This window comes from Oenanthe melanoleuca, unplaced genomic scaffold (assembly GCF_029582105.1).
Source record: "Oenanthe melanoleuca isolate GR-GAL-2019-014 unplaced genomic scaffold, OMel1.0 S001, whole genome shotgun sequence".
NCBI classification, from domain to species: Eukaryota; Metazoa; Chordata; class Aves; order Passeriformes; family Muscicapidae; genus Oenanthe; species Oenanthe melanoleuca.
Window position 1 is genome coordinate 1,254,128 of NW_026612650.1, and position 22,571 is coordinate 1,276,698.

The following is a 22,571-nucleotide window of genomic DNA, read 5'->3' on the forward strand; positions in this document are numbered from 1 at the left end:
CAGAAGATCTATAGAAAGACACACATATAGGCACCAGCTGCTCGAGTTCCAGCACTACTCACAGAAAATCCCCAGCAGAAGGCAGGATCCAGGCCAGGGGCTGACCTCCTGCTCTGGGTTTAACCCCTGGCCAGCATGGGCCCGCCCCTTTGGACAGACTGCCAGCTGCTTGTCCAATCAGAGTCAGGGTTGGCACCAGTTGGTAGTGTGTGATTGATTGACAGCTCCACCAATCAGAGCTGGGGGAGTTCTGCCTGCTGTGTGATTGATAGACAGCTCGGCCAATCAGTGCTGGGGAGCACCATGGCTTTGGGCAGGGCTCTGTTCCCCACATACCAAGGCCTGAGCCAACCCGGGTCCCACACGGGCACTCTGAGCATCCCAGGGTGTCTGGGACATCGATCTCATCCAGCCTCTGACAGCGACCATGGTGAAACTGCGGAGCCTCATGGAACCAAGGGGCCATGGTGACACCGTGGGGCCCAGAGTGTCACAGAGGAGCCATTGTGACACAGCAGGACCGCATGGAGCCGAGGGGCCATGGTGACACTTCAGGGCTTTGTGGAACCAAGAACCCATTGTGTCATTGCAAAGTGTCACGGAAGCACAGGGCCATTGTGCCAATTCAGAACCAAGGAGAACATTGTGACACTGTGGGGTCTCATGGATCCAAGGGAACATGGAACAGGTCGGGCTGGCTGGGCCTCCCAGAGGCCACTCGACAGGTCTGGCTGACCTTGGCATGATGAGGCTGCTGCTCATCTGCTGCTGAAGCACCGGGGCTCTGTGCTTTTCTTCCTATGGAAAAGAACTGTCCTTCTCATCAAGGTGCCCATGGCCAAAATTCCGATTTCTCCTCCAAATTTCCTCATATTCAAAGATGAAATCTGCCAGGAGAGACAGATCTGGCTGGCTGTAGCTTTCTAAGGGCTGGCTCTCATCTGCCTTTGAAATACTGGAGCTCTGTTCTTTCCTTCCTAATGAAAAGAACTCTCCTTCCTGGCCAGGCAGCCATGGCCAAATTAAATTCCACCTGCAAAAATCCCTCTATTGAAGGATAGCCCCAGATGAAAGGTGCCAGGATAGACATCTGGCTGGCTTGCCCTATGGTCCCCACCTCTCATTTTTTGCCAAAACACTTGAACTTTGCACTTTTTTTTTTCCCTATGGAAAAATCCATCCATCTTGACCAGGTACCCATGGCCAAAACTGGGATTCTACCTCCAAAACTCAGGATTGCTCCCAAGTGAAAGCTGCCAGGAGAGATAGATCTGGCTGCACTTGGCCTCCTGGGGGCTGCCTCTCACCTGCTTTTGAAACACTAGGACTCAGAGCTTTCCTTCCTACAGAGAAGAACCATCCTCTTCATCAAAGTGTCCGTGATCAAAATTGAGACTCAGCTCACAAAATAATGTATATTCAAGAACTTCTCCATGACAAAGCTGTCAGGATGAACAGGCCTGGCTGTCTTGGCTTCCCAGTAGACACCTGTCTCCTCTTCTTCCTTTGAAACCCCTGAGCTCTGTGCTTTCCTTCCTACAGAAAGAGCCACCATCCCGATCAATGCAGAAATGGCTGAATGTGGGATTCCACCTCCAAAATTCCGTATATCTTTGGTGTAGAAAACATAGATTCCCTTTCCTATAGAAAGGATTTCTTTCACACAGAAGCTTCCAGAACAGAGACGTTGGGCTGGCCATGGCCTCTGATGGCTGCCTTTCATCTGCCCCTGAAATAATGGTGTTCCATGCTTTCCTTCCTATGGAAAAGAGCCCTCCTTTTCCTCCAGGCATCCATCTGAAAGTGATATTTCACCTCCAAATGTGTATCCAAAGATAGCTCCCAGACAAAATCTGCCACTGCCATCTAATCTGGCTGGCCTTGGTGATTGTCCTCATCTGCCCCTGCAACACTGGGGATGGGTTGTTTCCTTCCTGTGCAGACCATGGTGACACTTTGGATACCCCATGGATCCAAGGGACTATTGTGACACTGTGAGGACCTCGTGGAACCATGAGCACCGTAATGACACTTCAGGGCCTCATGGAACCAAAGGGCCATTGTGACTCTGCAGAAGCAATGAGAACATTGTGACACTGAGGAGCCGCATAGAACCAAGGGGCCATGGAACAGATCTGGCTGGCTGGGCCTTCCTGGGGCCACCATACAGGTCTGGCTGATCCTGGTGTGTCGAGGGCTGCCTCTCATCAGCCCCTGGAGCACTGGGGCTATGTGCTTGCCTTCCTAGGGAAAGGACAGGCAGCTCAGGTTGGCTTTGGCCTCCTGAAGGCTGTCTCTCATCTAGCACATAACACTGGGGCTCAGTGTTTTCCACCCAGTGGAAAAGAACTGCCCTTCTCACCTAGGTGTCAATAGCCAAAATCGGAATTCTACTTTCAAAATTACATCTATCCAAAGATTGCACAAGACAAATGTAGCCAGGACACACAGGCCTGACTGCCCTGTCATCTGCTGACGTTCTTAGACTATGAGCACAATCTTTCAATTTTTCAATAGCCTGGAGAGAGCCCACAGATCTCCCAAGGTGGGGTTTGGAGGCCTCAAGCACATGACCACAATACAGGGACAAATGAACTCCACACTCAGTGGAGTGGAGACTGAGAACAAAGGCGGAGACTGAGAAGCATGGGAAGGACTGAAAGGTGGTTTCAGAGATGGTGGGTGTTTTTGACATAGTAAAGAACAGCCGGAGAAAGAAAATTAATGTCAAGTGCAGTTGAGGAGGCCCAAAATGGTAAGAAAGTAAAAGGGATTTCAGACCCAGGGCAGGGCTGTGGTGCAACACCTCCCCCAGAATGAGACTGGAGCATCCCAAGGCTCTGTGTGGCCAGGCAGAGGCAGGCAGAACTGTCAGCAAAGGAAGGGCCAGCGAGGTGGGGCAGCCGGGGGATGACGACAGCCTGCAGGGACAGAGGCGCAGGGCATGGACACCGTAGGACAGCCTGGGCTGCACAGGGCACAGGGATGGGCAGCAGCTGAAAGGCCCTGCCAGAGCCAACTGCTGCAGCACTTGGGCCATGGCTGCTGGCCCTGGGCCTGAGGCCAGCAGGGGACAAGTGAACCTTGCTGTGCTGGGGCCTCATTGCCTCCTTGTCCCTGCTCAGCAGCCTGGCAGGGGCTGCCCCATGGTCCTGCCCTTGGCATTGCACATCCCCAGAGCCCAGTGCCCTGGGAAGAGCCCTGAGCAATGAGGGAGGGACAGGATCTGCCTGGCCAGGGGCTAGGGCTCAGGCCTTGGCCTTTTGCATTCCTGAAACACATCCAGGTCTGCTCAGCATCAGACACCTTTGCCTTGTTTGTCTCCATCTCTCATCACTGCTCCAGTGTTCTGTTCTAACTGGAACCACAGGACACTTTCTCAGTTTGTGTTCCTCATTGGAACCCATTAAAACTTCAAGGAACTTTTGAGCTTGATTGTGATTTTGAGACCTTGAGAAATTTATTAAACACTCTCTCAGGGACGGAGTCTTATGTAAACAGCAAGAAAGTCCTGAGAGGTTCATTAATGTCCTTGTGCTGTGTCTGTTCTGCTGAGCTGGTCTGGACTCCTGGCACAGATGCAGCTCCCAAGGTAAATCAAGAAGAGCTTCAAAAAGACATTTCTGCTGAGTAGCAGCTCCTCTCCGAGCCCAGCAGGGCTGAGGGCACTGCCTGCAGGCACTGAGGGGACAGGAGCCAGGCACAGACAGGCTAAAGGCAATCAGGACTGGGAAGACTTTGAGCTGAGACTTCACTTGGGGAAACATCTTCACAGCCCTGGACATGGTGAGTCTGTGGGTGCAGGGCAATGTTCCCTGTGCTCCTGGAGGGATCTCCTGGAGCCAGCAACCCCACAGCCTGGGGGATATGTCAGGAGGACTCTCCCAGTTTCTCAGAGGCAGAGGAGGAGAAGGAGGATGTGCTGCAGAGCAGGGCTGCCCTGGGCACCATCAGAGGGACAGGGCAGGATGGCTCCTGCTGCCAGGGACGGCTGCAGGGGCTGAAGCTGGGGCTGCAGCCAGGGCTGCCCAGGACTGTCCTGCAGAGCAGCTCCTGCAGCCCTCAGGGCTCTTGGCCAGCCCAAGGCATGTGCCACCTGCCAGGGGCAGCTCTCAGCCTGCCTGGCAGCTCCCCATGGACTGTGGGGAGAAGTTGGTGGGGGAAGGAGCCACCCCCATCAGGGCAGATTCCTCCTGCTGTGCAGATGGTGCTGCATGGCCAGGGCTGCTCTCAGCATTCTCCTCAAGGGAAGGGAAAGGGGCTGTCAGGTGTGTCTGTGTCACTGAGACTCCTGCACTGTCCCACTGGGCATCAGCAGATCTGCCTCTCATCTCCCTCACAAAGTGCCTACTGAATCTCCTCTGCCTACAGACAGCAGCAGCAGCACCTTGGCTTGCAGCATCTCAGTTTGTCTGAGCTGCCCTTAAGGCCCTGCTGCCAGGGAGATGCCCCTGGGCAGTCTCTTTTGATGGGAGGGGTGTGCAGGGCAGAGCTGAGCCCCCAGGGCTGGGCTGGGCTCTGGGAACACTGGCAGGGACAAAGCTTGGATAGAGAGAAACAGCTCCAAGTAGGCAAAACCCCAGGCAGCAGAGAGCCAGACCAACCCTTTCTATTGCTCCCTGTCCAGCTGCATAGGGAAAGAGAGAAGTGTTTGGAGAAAATTATTTTTAAACCAGACTCTTATAATACTCCTCTTTATTTCCAAGTATGTTTTAACTGAGATCACCCTGAAATAGAGGGAGGAGTAATGAGCAAAGGGCAGCTGTGTGGGACCAGCAGGTCTGACTGCACTGTGGCTCAGGGAGACCTGTTTTATCTGGGTTCTCCAGTGCTCAGGCTAAGAGTATTGATGAAGATGGGGCTGCAAATCAGCATCAGAAAACTGAACTAAAGTACCCATAAAAAAAATAGGTAACCTAAATTTCTCCAGAGAAAGAGGGTTTTCCATGAATGTGTTAGAAAATAGGATACAATTGATCATGGAAAGCTGTTCCAGCTTCTCAGTATTTTCTTCCAACAGCCCACCATGTCCAGGGTGAAGCAATGTCCAACAGCAGCTCCATCAGCCACTTCCTCCTGCTGCCATTGGCAGACACACGGCAGCTACAGCTCCTGTACTTCTGCCTCTTCCTGGGCATCTCCCTGGCTGCCCTCCTGGGCAACGGCCTCATCATCAGCGCCGTAGCCTGCGGCCACCACCTGCACATCCCCATGTTCTTCTTCCTGCTCGACCTGGCCCTCACTGACCTGGGCTGCATCTGCACCACTGTGCCCAAAGCCATGCACAATTCCCTCTGGGACACCAGGAACATCTCCTACTCAGGATGTGCTGCACAGCTCTTTTTCTTTGTCTTCTTTATCTCAGCAGAGTATTTCCTCCTGACTGTGATGAGCTACGACCGCTACGTGTCCATCTGCAAACCCCTGCACTACGGGACCCTCCTGGGCAGCAGAGCTTGTGCCCACATGGCAGCAGCTGCCTGGGCCAGTGGCTTTCTCACTGCTCTGCTGCACACAGCCAATACATTTTCCCTGCCCCTGTGCAAGGGCAATGCCCTAGGCCAGTTCTTCTGTGAAATCCCCCATATTCTCAAGCTCTCCTGCTCACACTCCTACCTCAGGAAATTTGGGGCTTCTGCTTTCACTACTTCCTTAGCACTTGGTTGTTTTGTGTTCATTGTTTTCTCCTATGTGCAGATCTTCAGGGCTGTGCTGAGGATCCCCTCTGAGCAGGGACAGCACAAAGCATTTTCCACCTGCCTCCCTCACCTGGCTGTGGTCTCCCTGTTTATCAGCAGTGCAGTATTTTCCTACCTGAAGCCCTCCTCCATCTCCTCCTCATCCCTGGATCTGACCCTGTCAGTTCTGTACTCGGTGGTGCCTCCAGCCCTGAACCCCCTCATCTACAGCCTGAAGAACCAGGAGCTCAAAGGTGGCCTAAGAAAATTAATGACTCTATGTTTTCTTTTCTGCACCAGAGCCTTTAGAGTCTAACTCCTTAAAATCTAAAGCTTTTCTCCCCCTTATTTGTCCATTTTTATTTCAGTAACTTTTTCTAATATTGCTCTGGATTTTAGGAAATACTGTAACACTACTCCTTTCATTTCCACATTAATATCTACCCTTTGAAACACAAATATGTTCAAGAGGTCTCTTCCCTATGCATTTAAATAAAAACAAGTGCTTGCCCTCTCCTGTGTGTCCCGGACCCTTCCTCAGCCCTTTTCTGTCTCTGCAGGGCAGTGCCTGTGAGCAGAGGTGGAGGGAAGAGTCTCCCAGCACAGCAGCACAGCCAATGACAATGGCCCTGGCTCTTCCCACATCTGCTCTTCCCAGCTCCACGCTCTCCTTGCCAGCCCTTCTGTGCCTGTAAGGCCGCAGTGCTCTGGCAGCTTGGTCACTGTCCTGCTGCGTGTCCGTGCTGTGAGCACAGGCAGGGACAGGCCATGGGCACTACTGGGACACAGCTGGGCTCCAGCACAGCAGCTCCATCAGCAAAGGGCATCTCCTGAGGGCAGGGCAGGAAGGCTTTGCTCTCCTGCAGAGCTGCTGTCAGCAATGTGCTCCAGGAATGCAAAGCAAAGCCCAGTGCCTGGGGCAGAGGGGCAGTGTGCAGGGGGCACACAGCAGTGTCCTGGCACAGCCAGAGCTCCTGGCATGGACCTGAGGGAGCAGCAGAGAAGGGCCTGGGCTGTGTCTTTGTTCTGGCCACAGCCTGGGAAGGTGCCCCAGGGCAATTGTCCCACACCAGCCCCTGCAACCACCACACCCAGCACTGGCCTCTGCCCCATCTGCAGGAGGTTGTTTGTCCCTGCATGGAGGGACACCAAGTGACCAGTGAGCAGTCTGAGTTTGCTCTGTACTGAGGAGATTTCAGCAGTGCATCGTATGTGTGTGGGGAGATGAACCCGAGTGAGCACAAACACCATCATCAGCACTCGGGGCTGGCACAGTTCTGGTGGCACAAACGGTGCCTTGAGGCCACTGAACTCTGGGAAACCACCTGAATTCACTGCTGGACTGTGGGTAGGATTCAATAGAGAGAAACATCCTGGGTAAGGAGACTTCAGGAAAAAATGCTCAGGACATCATGGACTGCACAGAGAGACCGTTGGGGTGGGGGTTTGTGGGGAGAAATCAGAGCTGCCTCCCTTCTGAACCACCCTGAGCACCTGGACAGGGCTGTGTTCTGTTCTGGGCACTGACCTGGAACTCAGGGATGTGGAAAAGGCCTTTGGTGTCAGGGATGTTGAGAAGGCTGGGCAGTGTCACTGTGAGACCTCTATCAAACCAATTGGAAAGGCCAGAACCATCCCAGAGGGTCCTGGGCACTTGGGAAGGGCAGATATGGAACCAGTGTGCAAACAGGGCAGGGAGGGGCACTGGGAGAGTCACAGCCTGGTCAGGCTCAGCAGGGAAGGGCATGTGGCAAATCCTCCTGCAGCCATTCCAGGCACTGGCAGCACAAGGCAAGGAATGGCAGAACCCCTGTGGGAGGGAAAAGAAGGGGATGTTGTGTGCCCAGACTTTAGCCAGGCCTGGGACATGATCTGCTGTGCTCTCCTCAGAGCCAGACTGGACAGAGCTGGGCTGCAGGAGTGGAGCATGGCGTGAGTGGAAATTTGGTTGAAGAATGAGGGTCAAATGTCATCCAAGACACAGAGTCCCATTGGCAGCCACTCACTGGTGACATCCCTCAGTGACCAGCCCTTGACCACCAGTGTGGAACATTTCTATTAACTCTATAATGGCATGAAATGCACTTTCAATTCCTTTGTGGATGCTCCCAAGTTGCAGGCAGTCTGTGACCAAACTGTCTAGTTGATGATGACTGCAAAACATAATTGGGCAAGATGACTGAGTTGGGTAGATTTGCTTTGCTATCGGGTGCAAACCAAGCAACATGAAAAGGGAGAAAAAACTTATGCATCAGAAGAAAGTAAACAGGGAAAAAAACAAACCTGACCAAAAATAAAAAACAAAGCAAAACCTACCCACAATAAAAAACCCCCACAAAAAAACAAACTACAATAAGCAATACCATAAACAGAAGCAAAGAAATCCACAGGAAATCTATCAATGGAAAATGTTTAACTACCCAAGGGCAGAAGTATAGGTGGTGTTCTGAAAGAAAAATATAATAAAAAATAAATCAATCCCCTATTCCCTTTGCTCCCCCCACGTCTCTCAGTTTATTGCTGATTATGATGTGACACAAAACGGAACATCCCTCAGATTGGTCCAGCCCAGCTGTCCCATCCCTGTTCCCTCAGGAACACTTGCCCACCCCAAGCCCATGGGTTGGAGGGGATTGCTGGCATGTCTCATGTGGGGTGAGCACTGTAACAAGGACAGGAGAAGAGAACATTTACTTTTATCAAAGATAGTAGAACAGAAGAGCACAGCCTTGGAGAAACAGATCAGAGATGTCACTCAGGCAAACACAAGTCATTCAAAGTGCAAGCAGGATGCCAGCTCAGCTCTGAAAGACAGCTGATAAAGCAGAAATTATTCAAAACAAGGAAATTTCCATCATTCAAAAGCAGGGATCGAGGAACAGCCACCTTTACCAGATGTTGAAGACAGACCCCAATGAACCACATAAGGATTTGTGATAATGGGTACCACTATGTAAAATAAAGTCAAAGGAAGTGGGGATAGCTAATGAGGACGTAATCAGCATGTGTGATAAATCACTGTTTACTTGATGCCCAGTACACACAAATGGATGAAGGATTACCAGAGTGACCACCATGCTGTAATAAAGAATACTCAAAACTGTGTTCAAAAGTTTCTATCCAGCACATTTCAGTATCAGTGCTGTCCTTGACTCCATTATGTCCCTTGTACAGTTCCACAATAGCCCCTTGGTTTTATTGGGGTCCATAATGTCAAAATGATTCCTTGGTTCTGCACTGCCACAATGCTCTCCTTGGTTCCATGGACCCTTGGTGTGTCACAACTTCCCCTTGGTTGATGAACTGCCATAGTGTCTCTTGGATCTGCAGTATGGCAATGGACAATTGGTTACAAGCAGCCTCTCTGGGTCACAATGAATATTTGGTTCCATGGAGCCCCAGTGTCCCAATGGCCCCTTGGTTCCATGAGGCCTTGCAGTATAACAATGGCCTCTCAGTTCCATGAGGTTTTGTACTGTCAACCATGGTCTCCATGGTTCTGCAGTGTGAAAATGGCTGCTTGGTTCCATGGGGTTCCTCAGTGTCACAGTGGTGCCCCTGGTTCCATGAGGCTCTGCAGTGTCACAATGCCCAAGAGTTTCAAAGAGCTTTTGTCCCACCAATGATGTCCTTTGTTCCAGTGAGGCTCCTCAGTTTTCCTTTGGATCTGTGATTCCATGAGGTTCCATAATGTACCATGATTGCCTTGATTCCAAGAGGTTCTGCTGTGTCACACTGGACCCTTGGTTCCATGAGGTTCCGTGGTATGGCCATGGTCTCCCTGGATCTGCAGTATCACTATGGACCATTGGTTCCATGCAGCCCTGCTGTGTCACAGCAGCTCCTTGGTTCCATGAAGCCCCACTGCATAACAATGGAATCTTGATCCCATGAGGTTCTGTACTGTCACAATGCTTTCCTTGGTTCTAGACTGTAACAATGGACACTTGGCTCCATGAGCTTCTAAAATGTCACCATGATCTCAAGGGATCTGCACTGTCTCAATGGACAATTGGTTCCATGGGACCCTGCTGTGTTACAATTAACCCTTAGTGCCATGAGGTTCTGGATTGTCACAATGGTCTCCCTGGTTCAGTGAGGCCTTGGAGTGTCACAATGGCTGCTTGGTTCCATGAGCTTCCATAGTGTCACAATGGTCTCCTTGTTTCTGCAGTGCCATAATGGACCCTCAGTTCCATAGGTTCCTAAATGTCACAGGTCTCCTTGGTTCCATGTGGCCCTGCTGTTTCCCCATGGTCCCTTGGTTCCATGAGTTTCTGTGCTGTCAGCAATGGTTCTCTTGTTCCAAGGTGGCGTCACTATGTCACACTGGACCCTGGGTTCCATGAAGTTCTTGAGTGTCCCAATGGCCCTTTGGATCCAAGGGGTCCCATAGTGTTACCATGGTCTCCTTGGATCTGCATTGTCACAATTGGTTCCATGTGGCCTGGCTGTGTCACAATGGTCTCCTTGATTCCAAAATTCCCCTGAGTGTCACAATGGAGCCTTGTTTCTGTGAGGCTCTGAACTGTCACAATTGTCTCCTTGGTCCATGAGACCCTGCTGTGTCACAAGGCTGTCCTTGGCTCCATGAGGATACAAAAGCTTTGCATGAACATTGAGCAGCAACTGCTTAACACACCTAGGAATATCTGTCTGCATTCAAAAGAGGGGTTAAAGGTGAGAATGGCACCAGCAGCTTCCATCTGGAACAGAGACCAAGGGAAAGGACAGGGACAGAGAATTCAGCTGAAAGACTCAGAGAATTCTGCTTACAGAGATCAGTTCTGGTCACACTGTCCCTTGTAGAAAGGTGACATCATTCCAGCCAGCCTGTACTGAGAATGTGGTTCCTGAGTGGGGTTTGTTGTTCAGGAAACCTGCTCAGCTGTTTCCATTCTTTCCTCACCAACAGGAAAACTTCTGCTGGGCCTGTGTGCAGGCAGAGCCCTGAGGAGAGCAGGTGGGACATGGTAACAATATGCGTGTCTTTCTGCAGAGCTTCTCTCATTCTCTCTCTCTTTCTTGCTCTTCTAATGCTCTTTATATGAAACAGTTTTGGGTACCTCAACTACTAAAGTGTTTAAAGCTTTTGAGGTTAAATGGGTAAAGTTTATGAAGTTACTGCTATGAGAAGTTTTTTGTATGATAACTTGGATGCTAAACTAAATCCTTTTCCAAAATTCCTTGACTTTCTATATTTTGCCAGTAAAATTTTTGTGCCATTTTGACCTCTTGAGAATATCTGGCTGGTGTTTCTCCTGTGCACCAAGCTCGAGTAAAGGAACCTTTGGTCACCCCCAGCATTTCAGTGTTCTGTGGTGTTACAGCCCCGCAGGCTCACAATGGCCTCTTGTTTCCATGAGGCCCTGCTGTGTCACACTGGCCCTTGGTTCCATGAGCATCTGCAGTGTCACACAGGTTGGTGCCATTTGTCCTTGCTGCCCCTCCCATCCCAGTGCCCCAGGAACAGCCCCGAGCCACCCGTGAGGGACAGGCCCTGCTGGGCCAGGCCTGGGCTCAGGCCTTGGCCTTTCTGCTGCCTCCAACCAGCCCAGGCCTTGCTCAGCATTGCAGTTCCTGCTCACAGCCTTTGTCTCCTGCAATCCTGCCCTCCAGGATCTGCTCTCACCAGGAGAGCCTTTGGCAGTCCCTGCCCTCAGTGGGGCCACTGATGCTCCAAGGGACTTGCAGTTTTGCTTCTGACTCCTTGGGCAGCTTCTTCAACCTTCTCTCAGTGTCTGGGGCTCCTGGACTCAGCCCCAAATCCACCATGGGGATCATTAAAATACAGAAATCCCTCAGGAGCTCTTTGTCTTTTTTCAAGTGTCTTCAAGTCTTCAGGGCTTGTGCAGATTAATGGAATTCAGTTTGGAGTGAGGGTGAATGACTCCTTAGGAATTCTGGGCATGCAGAAGAATGAGCCCCTTGCAGGCTGACCCTGTTTGGACAACCTGCTCCTCATCCCCAGCCTCATCATGTCTGATATCGCCCACCTGGGACTGACATCCCTGTGCCCTGCACCAGAACCTTGTCTCCTGAGCTCTGCAGCTGGGTGTCCCAGCCCACTGCACCATGTCCCACCTGCTCTCCTCAGGGCTCTGCCTGCACACAGGCACAGGAGAAGTTTTGCTGAATGTGAGGAAAGAATAAAAAATCCAGAGAAGGTTTCCTGAACAACAAACCCCACTAGGTAACCACATTCTCAGTACAGGCTGCCTGGAATGATGCCACCTTTATGCAAGGGACAGTATGACCAAAACTGATCTCTGTAAGCAGAATTCTCTGAATCTTTCAGCTGAATTCTCTGTCCCTGTCCTTTCCCTGGATCTCTGTTGAAGATGGAAATTGCTGGTTCCATTCTCATCTTTAACTCCTCTTTGGAATGCAGACCTATGTTCCCAGGTGTGTTAACCTGGATATTCTCACGGTTTCTACTAAGCTTTTGTATTCCTCATGGAGTGAAGGGGCCATTTTGACTCTGAGGGGCCCCATGGAAGCAAGGAGTCAATTGTGACACTGAGGTCCCATGGAACCAAGGGGCCATTGTGACACAGCAGGGCCACGTGGATCCAGTGGTTCATTGTGACACTGTGGATCCAAGGAGACCATGGCAAGACCACCAGAACCTCATGGAACCAAGGAGTCCATGGTGACCCAGTGGGGCTGCATGGAGCCAATGGTCCATTGTTACCCTGCCCATCCAAGGAGTCCATTTTGGCACCAGGGAAGCTCATGGAACCAGGTAGGCCATGGTGACACTGCAGAACTTCACGAAACCAAACATCCACTGTGACCCGGCAGGCCATCATTGGAACCAAGGAACTGCTGCTGACAGTACAGAAACTCATGGAACCAGGGGCTGTTGTGGCTCTGCAGAACCAGCACAGCTGCTGGACCTTGTCCCCTGGCCCTTGGGAAGGGAATGTGGTGAGTTGGGAGGGGAAGGGGATGTGGGCAGTGGATATGGCCAGTGGCTATGAGAAATGGGTGTGGGCAGAAGGTGTGGTCAGTGGTTGTGGTCAATGGAGTTGTGCTCAGTTGGGTGGTCATTCAGTGTGCTCAGTGGATGGGGTCAGTGGATGTGTTCAGTGGAGGTTTGGTCATTTGGGGGATGAGTGGGGTGCAGTCCGTGGGTGTGGTCAGTGAGGAGTGGTCAGTAGGATGTTGGCATTGGGGTGTGGTCACTGGCTGTGGTCAGTGGGGTGTGGACAATAGGAGCAGTCAGATTGAAGGTTGCTGGAGGATGGTCAGTAGGGCGTGGTCAGTGGGTGAGATTAGTGCAGAGTGCTCAGTGTGTTTTGCTAGTTTGGGTGGTCAGTGGGTATGGGCTGTGGGTGGTCATTGTGATATGGTCAGTGAGAGTGGTGTGTGTTATAAATGAGCGCAATGGGCCATAAAAGATCAAATAACAACTTAAAGATTTATTGGTTACAGAAAGCAAAAGCAAATTCAGCGCGCTGGACAGCAGGGGAGTCTCCACTCCACCACCTGCTGCACCCACCCCCCCTTAGTCTGTTCCTTTTAAGCTGTTAGGTTTTTGGGTGACGTGCTCCTCCTTTAGTAGTTCAGCGCATGCTCCTCCAGTTGCTAGGGGGTCTTTTTCTGCCTTCTGGTGGTCGGGGGATGAGGGCGAGTAGTCTTCCTCAGCCACTGACTCCTTTCTTGGCACTTAAAACAATATGTAATTATGCAAGCAAAGCAAAACACATTCTGGCTTTTTACTTTAAGGCCTATCAAGCAGAGCAAAGCTATTAACAAGTTCTAGCGATATCTTTTTCAAGGTCTGTCTGTCAGAGGATCAAAGCAGAACAACCCCCATTCTGACCTCACAAATCTTGGTGATATTCCTCCAAGGTCTAAAGTCTGTCAGGCGAACAAAAGGCCTCTTATTTATTACAAGTCCCCCCTTTTTCTATATTATTACTTTTGTTCGCTAAATCTTTGTAATTCCCTCTTACTTAACTCCAGGTAATCTTTTTCCTCTTTCCCATTTAAGGCTTCATATTTTGCTCGTATTAACATGAGGTGAGCGGCTTCTAACCTGCTTTTTACAATGTTAATTATTTTGTTGAAAATACAGGGGCCGAAAGTAAGCCCTAAAATTATTAAAATCACTGGTGCAGCTATGCTTGACAAGAGGGTCGTTAGCCAGGGTGAATATTTAAACCAAGACTCATACCAATTTTGCTGGGCCTCCCTTTCTCTCTTACGCTGCTCCAGTTGTTTTCGGAGCTCAGCCATGGTGTCAGTTACTATCCCAGTGTGGTCTGCATAGGTGCAACACTCCTCTCGCAAAGCCACACACAGTCCCCCTTTCTGTAAAAACAACAGGTCTAATCCCCGTCTATTCTGCAATACAACTTCTGAAAGAGATCTTACTGATTTTATGAGACCGTCTATTGCCTTCTCTATTTTACTTAAATCTTCATCTACTGAAATTCTAAGATCCTTAAATCCTTGCTGCTGGTTCACTAAGGAAGCCACTCCTGTCCCCACCCCAGCACTTCCTATACTTAGTAATATAGCAACTGTGAGGGCTGTAAACGGTTCTCGTTTCTCTAAGTGGTGTTTTGGAGTGAATTGATGAGCATACACATAGTCTTTTGGGTGGTACACAATCCGGGGGACTACCATGACCTGAATGCAGTATTCGGATGTTTCATTAAAATTAGATATTGATATACACGGGGTTACCCCTAATGTGTTACAAACCCACTTGGTGTTTGCAGCAGGGATCAACCATTGGGCCGGTTTGTGGGAGTCGGTTACAGTCATTTTTACCCTGCAAAGGTGGTCTTTATCCCGAGGTATGTTGCCTATACACCTCCCCTTCCCAGTTACCTGAGCCACCGATACCCCTGGGGTGCTTTCTTTTCCCCTTTTCCAAAGGCACAAGGAAGGATTGGTCCCGTTTATTCTTCTAGACTTTGCTACAGAACCTAAGGCTTCATAAAAGGGTGGATTAATACTGTAGCACAACCAGCACTCTTTAGTTAAATTGGGGTATGTGCCATTTAACACCCTAAAGGTGGCTTGTAGGATTTTACATAGGGTCCCTCTACTTGGTTGTGTCACGGCCGTGGTCTCCATTAACTGTGATCTATTATTAGCCTCCGTGAAATTTTCTGGGGTCATGCTGTCTAAGTCACCTTGATTCATTATTGTGGCTTCTGAGTCTGTTATTGCAGGATTCGGTCCAACAGGTTGAGGATCGTGGGGTACAATTTCCTTCTTTATAACCATATGCCCCCCCCGGTCTTTCCCGGGTTCCCATATTCTAACTCCCCAGAATTTTCCTACTACCCATCCTGGGTCTTGGGGTTGCGTGACGTTAAGATAGACCCATTTGCAAGTACCGATATAAGTCACCATCCCTGACGGATCTGTCCAGGGCTTTTTACATCCATGTGGACCTCTTTCAACCCTTAAGTATTTATCTTGGATTTGAACCGACCATCCCAGGGAAATTGTTTCACAGCCCCAATATCCACAGTAAAATTCTCCGGGGTAGTTACAGTATGACCTCCCTGGGTTAGATGCTGGACACATGTAGAATACACTATAGGGGCTAGAACCCGTCCTATCAAGTAGGTCATCCAGGGTTATGTTAAAGCTAGGACCTTTCGAAGTAATTTGTGTTTGAATTTCCTTCTGACCTTCCCATTGTATTAGTGACCATTTAAAGGGTTCATGGCTTGCAAGCGCAGATCTCAAAAGCATTATATATAAGATTCCTAATTGGAGGTGGTAGCTTCCCCATTTTCCACAACTGCTTTTTTTATTTTCCTTCCAATTTACCTCAGACTTTTCTTTTCCCTTGGACTTTCGACGGTTCTGGGTACCTGTTCCTCGTTTTCCCCTTTTTCTCGGGCTCCCCCCTCCACTGCTCTCATCTCCTTTGCCTTGCCCATCAACTCGGTTGCTACGAGCTGTGGGGAGTTCCATCTTCTCGGCAGCAGGAGTATTCTTCAGGAGGGGTGTTTGACCCATGCTTTTTGATACGTTTTATGTATTTATACCACTTGCAGTTCTTAATTTGAGGGGTATAGCAACTGAGTTCAGGTACCCACCATCTGCACAGGGCGGCTACTATCCTAGCCACAAATGGGGCAGGTTCGTTAGAATGATAACAATAGAACTGGGGGTTTATCCCCTTTGTAAAAATTTTCCACCACTTTTCAGACCCTCTTAAAAGTTCTCTGGCAGCCACTTTGGTAGCCAGGACCTGAGAGGTGAGTAGCCTTTGGTCCGAATAACAATTTTTACACACTCCCCTTGGAGGGTAACTGTTGCTGCAATGGGTCCACCACTCCTCCTTACAAACTAAACAAATAAAGCATACAAAAGGGTTACAATTTCCCCAGCAATTTTCAGCATTACATCTTATTTTCACTGCTGCATTCAGCAGATCTTCCCCCCCCCCACTGGTGCTCCTGTTGCTCGGAGCTCTGCCAGGAAGGAATAGTATGTTGGATCCCACAGTCTATCTCCCATGTGGAAAAAGTCTCATACCTGTGGTGGGGTGGGAATAATGTAGCCTGTCTTTTTAATTAGAGCTTACTCGCTTCTTAAGTGTCAGTTTCAGGCTCCCAGGTGTGCCCTTTACTTCCCACCCGGGGTCGTTGGTGAATTTAGACGGATCTACTGGTCCCTTGATTCGGCTTGCATGAGTCCACCCTTTTTCCACAGTGCGTACTGCTGTGTCTATTGTAAGCAACACCTGGTAAGGTCCTTCCCACTTGGGTGTTATCGGATTTTCCTTCCAACTTCGGATCAGTACCCAGTCCCCGGGCTGAACCTGATGTAATACAAGATCTAATGGTGGTCTCTGAACCAACATTCCTTTTTCCCATAACTGTTTTTTTTAAATTTCATCAAAGCTATTAAATACTCGTTAATGTATCGTTCACTAACATTTGGGTTTGTCTGTGCCTTTTCTAAACTATAGGGCATGCCATATAACATCTCGAATGGGGAAATTCCCAAATCCGCCCGGGGTTGAGTCCAAATGTTCAGCAAGGCTAGGGGAATGCATTTAACCCATGATAATTTGTTTCTAGTACCAATTTAGTAAGTTGTTTTTTTATTTCTTCATTTATCCTTTCTACCCAGCCTGAACTTTGAGGGTGCCAAGGAGTATGTTGTTCCTATTTTATTCCTAATGCTGCTGCCAGCTCCTGAGTTACCTTTGATGTAAAGTGCGGCCCCTTATCAGAGTCAATTGTTTCTGGTACACCATACCTGGGGACTATCTCTTCCAGCAGGGCTTTTACTACTGTTTGTGCGGTTTCCCTTGATGTCGGGAAGGCTTCCACATAATGAGTAAGATGATCTACTACCACTAAAAGATATTTAATCCTCCCCACCTTTGGCAATTCGGTAAAATCCACTTGAATATTTGCAAAGGGTTGTTTTGCTAGAGGTCTTCCCCCATAGGGTAATTTTCTGAGGTTACTTCGATTTACCCGCAAACAGGTAGGACATCCCTTTGTGATATGTTTAGCTATATCGTGGAGCCCGATGCTCATGTACCTAGCGGCAAAGTGATCCACCAGCCCCTGGGCTCCCCAATGAGTTTTCTAATGTAACTTATACAATACCCTCTGAGCTATTGCCTTTTGTAGCACTTCCCGGCTGTCTGCTAATATCCACTTTCCTGCTTCCTCTGTAACACCCATTCTTCTAAGTCTCTCTTTCTCCTCATTCATAAAAATTGTGTCAGTGTTTTCACCGTCCTTGACTCCATCTTTTCCCCTTTGCCCCCCTTTTTCTTTTAGGACCATTTCCTTTAGGGCTGCCCGTTTTGCCTCCTGATTTGCAGCGTTATTCCCCCTGCTTTTTAAATCTATTCCTTGTTGGTGTCCCTTTAAATGAACCACTGCTAACCTTGTCGGCCCTCTCAGAGCTTTTAGTATCTCAACTATAAGTTTCTGGTGTATCAAATCCTTCCCCTGTGAGTTAATAAGGCCCCTTTCTTCCCATAGCTTTCCAAATGTATGGACTACTCCAAATCCATATCTAAAATCAGTATATATTGTCCCCTCCTTCTCCTCAAGAAGTTTCAAGGCCCTTAATATTGCATATAATTCACATGCCTGGGCAGACCATGATCTATCTAATGCACCCGACTCTACCACCTGTAAGCTCAGACCCTGCACTATTGCATACCCTGATTTTCTCTTCCCTTCTATTACCCTGGAGGATCCATCCACGAAAAGTCTTTCACCACTTTCTAATTCTTCTTCTTCTAAATCTGGTCTAATCTTCGTCTGCTCCTCTATTGTAGCTATACAGTCATGGGTCAAAAACTCATGCTCCGGTCCCCCATATAAAAATGCAGCCGGGTTCTGTAGTGCAGTGGTTTCTAACGTCAAATTGGGTGCCTCTACCAAAATTCCTTCATACTTTAAAAGCCTAGCATCCGAAATCCATTTTTCTGTTTTTTGCTGTAATACACTCCGGATGTTGTGAGGGGACATTACTTTGAGATTACCATTAAAAGTAATTTTTCTAGCTTCTTCCACCAATAGGGCACATCCGGCCACTATTTGTAAACAGGTTGACCAGCCCCTACTCACAGGATCTAAAATTTTTGATAAATATACAACGGGCTTCTTTTTCCCTGCCCAATCCTGGGTAAGTACCCCAAATGCAATACCCTCTTCTATGTTTACAAATAAGAAAAATGGTCTCCTCACATCCGGGAGGCTTAAGACCGGGACATAGACCAAATTTTCCTTTAATTCCTGAAGTTTCTCTGTGTCTTCTTGACTACATTTCATTAGCCCTTCCTGTGTTAATTTATGGTAAAAAAAATCTAGTTTTACTGCTATAATTTTCAATCCACTGCCTGCAGTACCCGGTAAGTCCTAAAATTTGACGAACTTGTTTCTTGGTTTTTTTTTTTTTGGAATAGGTAGTGACATAATTGCTTGGATCCTTTCAGGGTCTATTCTTTTCTCTCCCTTCTTTAAATAGTGCCCCAAATATTTTACCTCCTCCTCTACAAACTGAAGTTTAGTCTTAGAAACTTTTAACCCCTTAAGTCCCAGAAAATTCAACAGCCTTATACTTTCTTTCCTTACATCCTCCTCATGTTCCCCTGCCAGAAGCAGATCATCTACATATTGTATCAGGGTTACTCCCGGTCCTGTTTGGTAATCTTGCAAAATTTGTTCCAATGCCTGTCCAAACAAATTTGGAGATTCTGTGAACCCCTGGGGTAACACTGTCCACCTCAGCTGTTGCCTCCTTCCTGTATCGGGGTCCTCCCATTCAAATGCAAAGTAATCCCGGCTTGCCTCATCGAAAGGGCAAGCTCAAAAGGCATCCTTTAAATCTATGACACTATATCATAAGTTATTAGGCCCCAATTTACTTAAAAGTGTATATGGATTTGCCACCACGGGGAACCAAGCCACTGTGCGTTTATTAATTTCCCTTAAGTCGTGCACTAACCGATAAGTGCCATCTGATTTGCGCACAGGGAGTATCGGTGTGTTGAAGGGTGACATGCATGGTTCTAGCAGCCCCTTGCTCAACAATCTATCTACCTCAGGTTTTAATCCTCGTCGACCCTCAGGGGATAGGGGATATTGCTTTATTTTTACCGGGACTTCCGGATTTCTAATAATCACCGAAAATGGGGCTATTTTTAGCTGCCCCACGTTTCCTGGATTATACCATACTTCAGGGTTTATCTTTTCTTCTTCCTCCACTCTGAGAGGACAGAGTTTAATTTGCAGTTTCTTTTCTACTACTTCTATCCTAATTCCTAGTTATATAATCATGTCCCTCCCCAATAGATTATATTCAGATTCTGATACTAACAAAAAGTCTCCCAACCCAATTCTTAATTCTGATTCAACTGTCACCCTTTTAATAACCCCCACCTCAAAGGGTTCTCCCTTTGCTCCTACTACCATGGCAGTCTCTTTAGATAGACTACATCTTTTTGGCAAGAACTGAATAGTTGATCTTTCAGCTCCTGTGTCAACCAGAAAAACTATTTCCTGGCCATGGGGACCCACCTTCAGTTTTATCAAGGGCTCCTTATGATGTTTCCGTGTCCCCAAGAGATAGAGCCCCTGACCCCTCTAATCTGTCTTGAACTCCTTTTCATCCCGAATCCCGACCCTACACTCTTTCTTGAAATGTCCTTTTTTTCCACAATAAAAACACACCTTAATGTCCTGTCTCTCCCTTGAATTCCTAAACTCCTTAAGCTCTCTTACTGGCCGCCTCTGTGTCTCTCTCTGACCCTGTTCCCTACTTTCTCGTACCGCAGCAACCATCATTCTAACTTGCCGTTTCTGACTTTCCTCTTCCCTTTTTCTTATTTTTGTTATTCCCTTTTTCAGTCAATTTAAAGATAAAAACCTCAGGACAGGCTATCCAGATTTTTGCATACTTACTTTCCTCCAAACAAACAGGTTTTTTTGTATTTACCCAAATATTTAATCTCTGTTTTATCCAATCCTCTGTTGACCCAAATATTGGCCAGAACACGTTTCCTGAAATCTCCTTCCCACCCCAAACTTCTACACAGTAATATATCATTTTTGCCTTATCCTTCCCTTCCATTCCAGGGAAATGGTCCCAATTTTCTAGTAAAAATCCTAAGGGACTATCTCTAGGTATGGGTGGGAGTTTAACACTTGCAGGAGGTTTACTCTTCCCCTGCCCCATTTCCTCCGGAGTACCTTCACTCACACCAAAAATCACTTTCGCTTCCCCTGTTTCGTGGCCCACGCCCTCGCGGGTCAATGGGAACCGCACTACTAAGGGTCCGCACTCGCTTGGGGAATCTGGCTGCCAGTCCCCCTCTCACACACACACCACACGTTGTACTCCGGGATCCCGACCCCACCCGAACGGATCCCTTATACTTACGCGTCCTGCGTCTTCGTCCGGACTTTGTGCACAAAATTTCAGGGGTCAATTGAGCCCTCCTACCTTTGCTTTTGCTTTCTTAATTTTAGGTTCGTCGGTCGAGGTTGGGATAGGACTCCCGTCCCTGGGGCCACCAAAATGGTGGGGCGCGCCTCCCCGCAGGCAGAGAGCCCCTCCAAAATCTCGATCCGAGTACGGCACCAAATTTGTTATAAATGAGCGCAATGGGCCATAAAAGATCAAATAACAATTTAAAGATTTATTGGTTACAGAAAGCAAAAGCAAATTCAGCGCGCTGGACAGCAGGGAGTCTCCACTCCACCACCTGCTGCACCCACCCCCCTTAGTCTGTTCCTTTTAAGCTGTTAGGTTTTTGGGTGACGTGCTCCTCCTTAGTAGTTCAGCGCATGCTCCTCCAGTTGCTAGGGGGTCTTTTTCTGCCTTCTGGTGGTCGGGGGATGAGGGCGAGTAGTCTTCCTCAGCCACTGACTCCTTTCTTGGCACTTAAAACAATATGTAATTATGCAAGCAAAGCAAAACACATTCTGGCTTTTTACTTTAAGGCCTATCAAGCAGAGCAAAGCTATTAACAAGTTCTAGCGATATCTTTTTCAAGGTCTGTCTGTCAGAGGATCAAAGCAGAACAACCCCCATTCTGACCTCACAAATCTTGGTGATATTCCTCCAAGGTCTAAAGTCTGTCAGGCGAACAAAAGGCCTCTTATTTATTACAGTGTGTGGGTGTGGGCAGTAGAGGTGTGGTCATTGGTTGTGGTCCATGGAGGTGGTCAGTGGCGTGTGGTCAGTTTGGGTGGACAGAGTTTTGTGGTCAGTGGTTGTGGTTAGTGTCAGTGTAGTCAGTTGTGTTTCAGTGGCTGTGGTAAGTAGGTTGTGGACATTGGTATCTGGGCAGAGGTTTTAGGCATTGGGGTGTGGTCGGTAGCTGTGGTCAGTGGATGTGGTCAGTTGGGAGGTCAGTGGGGGGGTAGTAAGTAGGTGTGGTCAGTTGGGTGGTCAATTGGTGTGGTGATGGGTGGTGGTCAATGGGTGGGGTCATTGGCTGCAGTCAGTGGCAGAGTGGTCGGTGGGTGTGGTGAGTGAGTGTGGTCAGTGGGGTGTAGGCAGTGGTGTGTGGACCAAGGTTGTTGTCAGTGGGTGTGGCCATTGGGCAGGTCCATGTGGTTTGGTCAGTGGGGGTGGTCACTGTGTTTGGTCAGTGGGTACTGTCGGTGGGAGTGGGAAATGGGGTGTGGGCATTGACGTCTGGGCAGTGGGTTTGGTCAGTGGGTTCCATCAGTGGGTGCAGTCAGTGGGTGTGGTCATTGGGGGTGATTGTTGGGGGTGGTCAGTGGGTGTGGTCATTGGGTGGCAGTCAGTGGATGTGGATAGCTGGTGTGTCACTGGGGTGTGGTCAGTTGGTGTGCTCAGTGGATGTGATCCGTGGAGTGGTCAGTTGGTGTGGTAGGTGGGTGCAGTCAGTGGGCATGGTCATGGGGGTGGTCAGTGGATGAGGTCAGTGGATGTGGTCATTGAGGGAGTGGTTATTTGGTATAGCCAGTGGATGTGCTCAGTGGCATGTGGTCAGTCAGGGTATGGTCAGTTGGGTGGTCAGTCAGTTTGTTCAGTTGGGTGGTCTATGGGTAGTGGTCACAGGATCAGGCAGTGGGGGTGGTCACTGTGTGTAGCCATTTGGGGTGGTTATTGGGAAGGTGCTTGGCCAAGGCAAAAGGAGGCTCCCTCTGTGCCCTGCTCCCCTCTCCCTGAGCTCCTGAGAGCTCTGCAGCCCCTGCTGCCATCCCATCTGCCCAGGCCAGCACAACAGCCCCCGGCCTTGGGGCCCTGCAGAGCTGCTCCTGCTCCAGGCCCAGGGCCCATCCCAGAGCTGGGGCAGCCACAAAGCTGTGCCCATTGCTGTTCATTGCTGCTCTGATGAGGATGGATCCTCAGCCATTTGGATGTTGCTGGTGAATTTTCCTACTCTGGAGGTGTGATCTTCCT

General features: G+C 49.0%; 1 protein-coding gene and 1 long non-coding RNA gene across 2 annotated transcripts; one reads left to right on the forward strand and one right to left on the reverse strand.

Annotated features, from left to right (window-relative positions):
* The first annotated feature begins 427 nt into the window (after window positions 1-427).
* Window positions 428-5,994, forward strand: LOC130265946 (olfactory receptor 14J1-like). Its single transcript, XM_056515288.1, has 2 exons — window positions 428-467; window positions 5,093-5,994. Exons 1-2 carry the CDS (start codon window positions 428-430, stop codon window positions 5,992-5,994), a joined length of 942 nt encoding a protein of 313 aa, XP_056371263.1.
* Window positions 5,995-16,029: 10,035 nt separating this feature from the next.
* Window positions 16,030-20,625, reverse strand: LOC130266068 (uncharacterized). Its single transcript, XR_008842733.1, has 2 exons — window positions 20,574-20,625; window positions 16,030-16,479 (listed from the first exon to the last, which is right to left on the reverse strand). It is a non-coding gene; the product is annotated as an uncharacterized LOC130266068 (long non-coding RNA).
* Window positions 20,626-22,571: the final 1,946 nt, after the last annotated feature.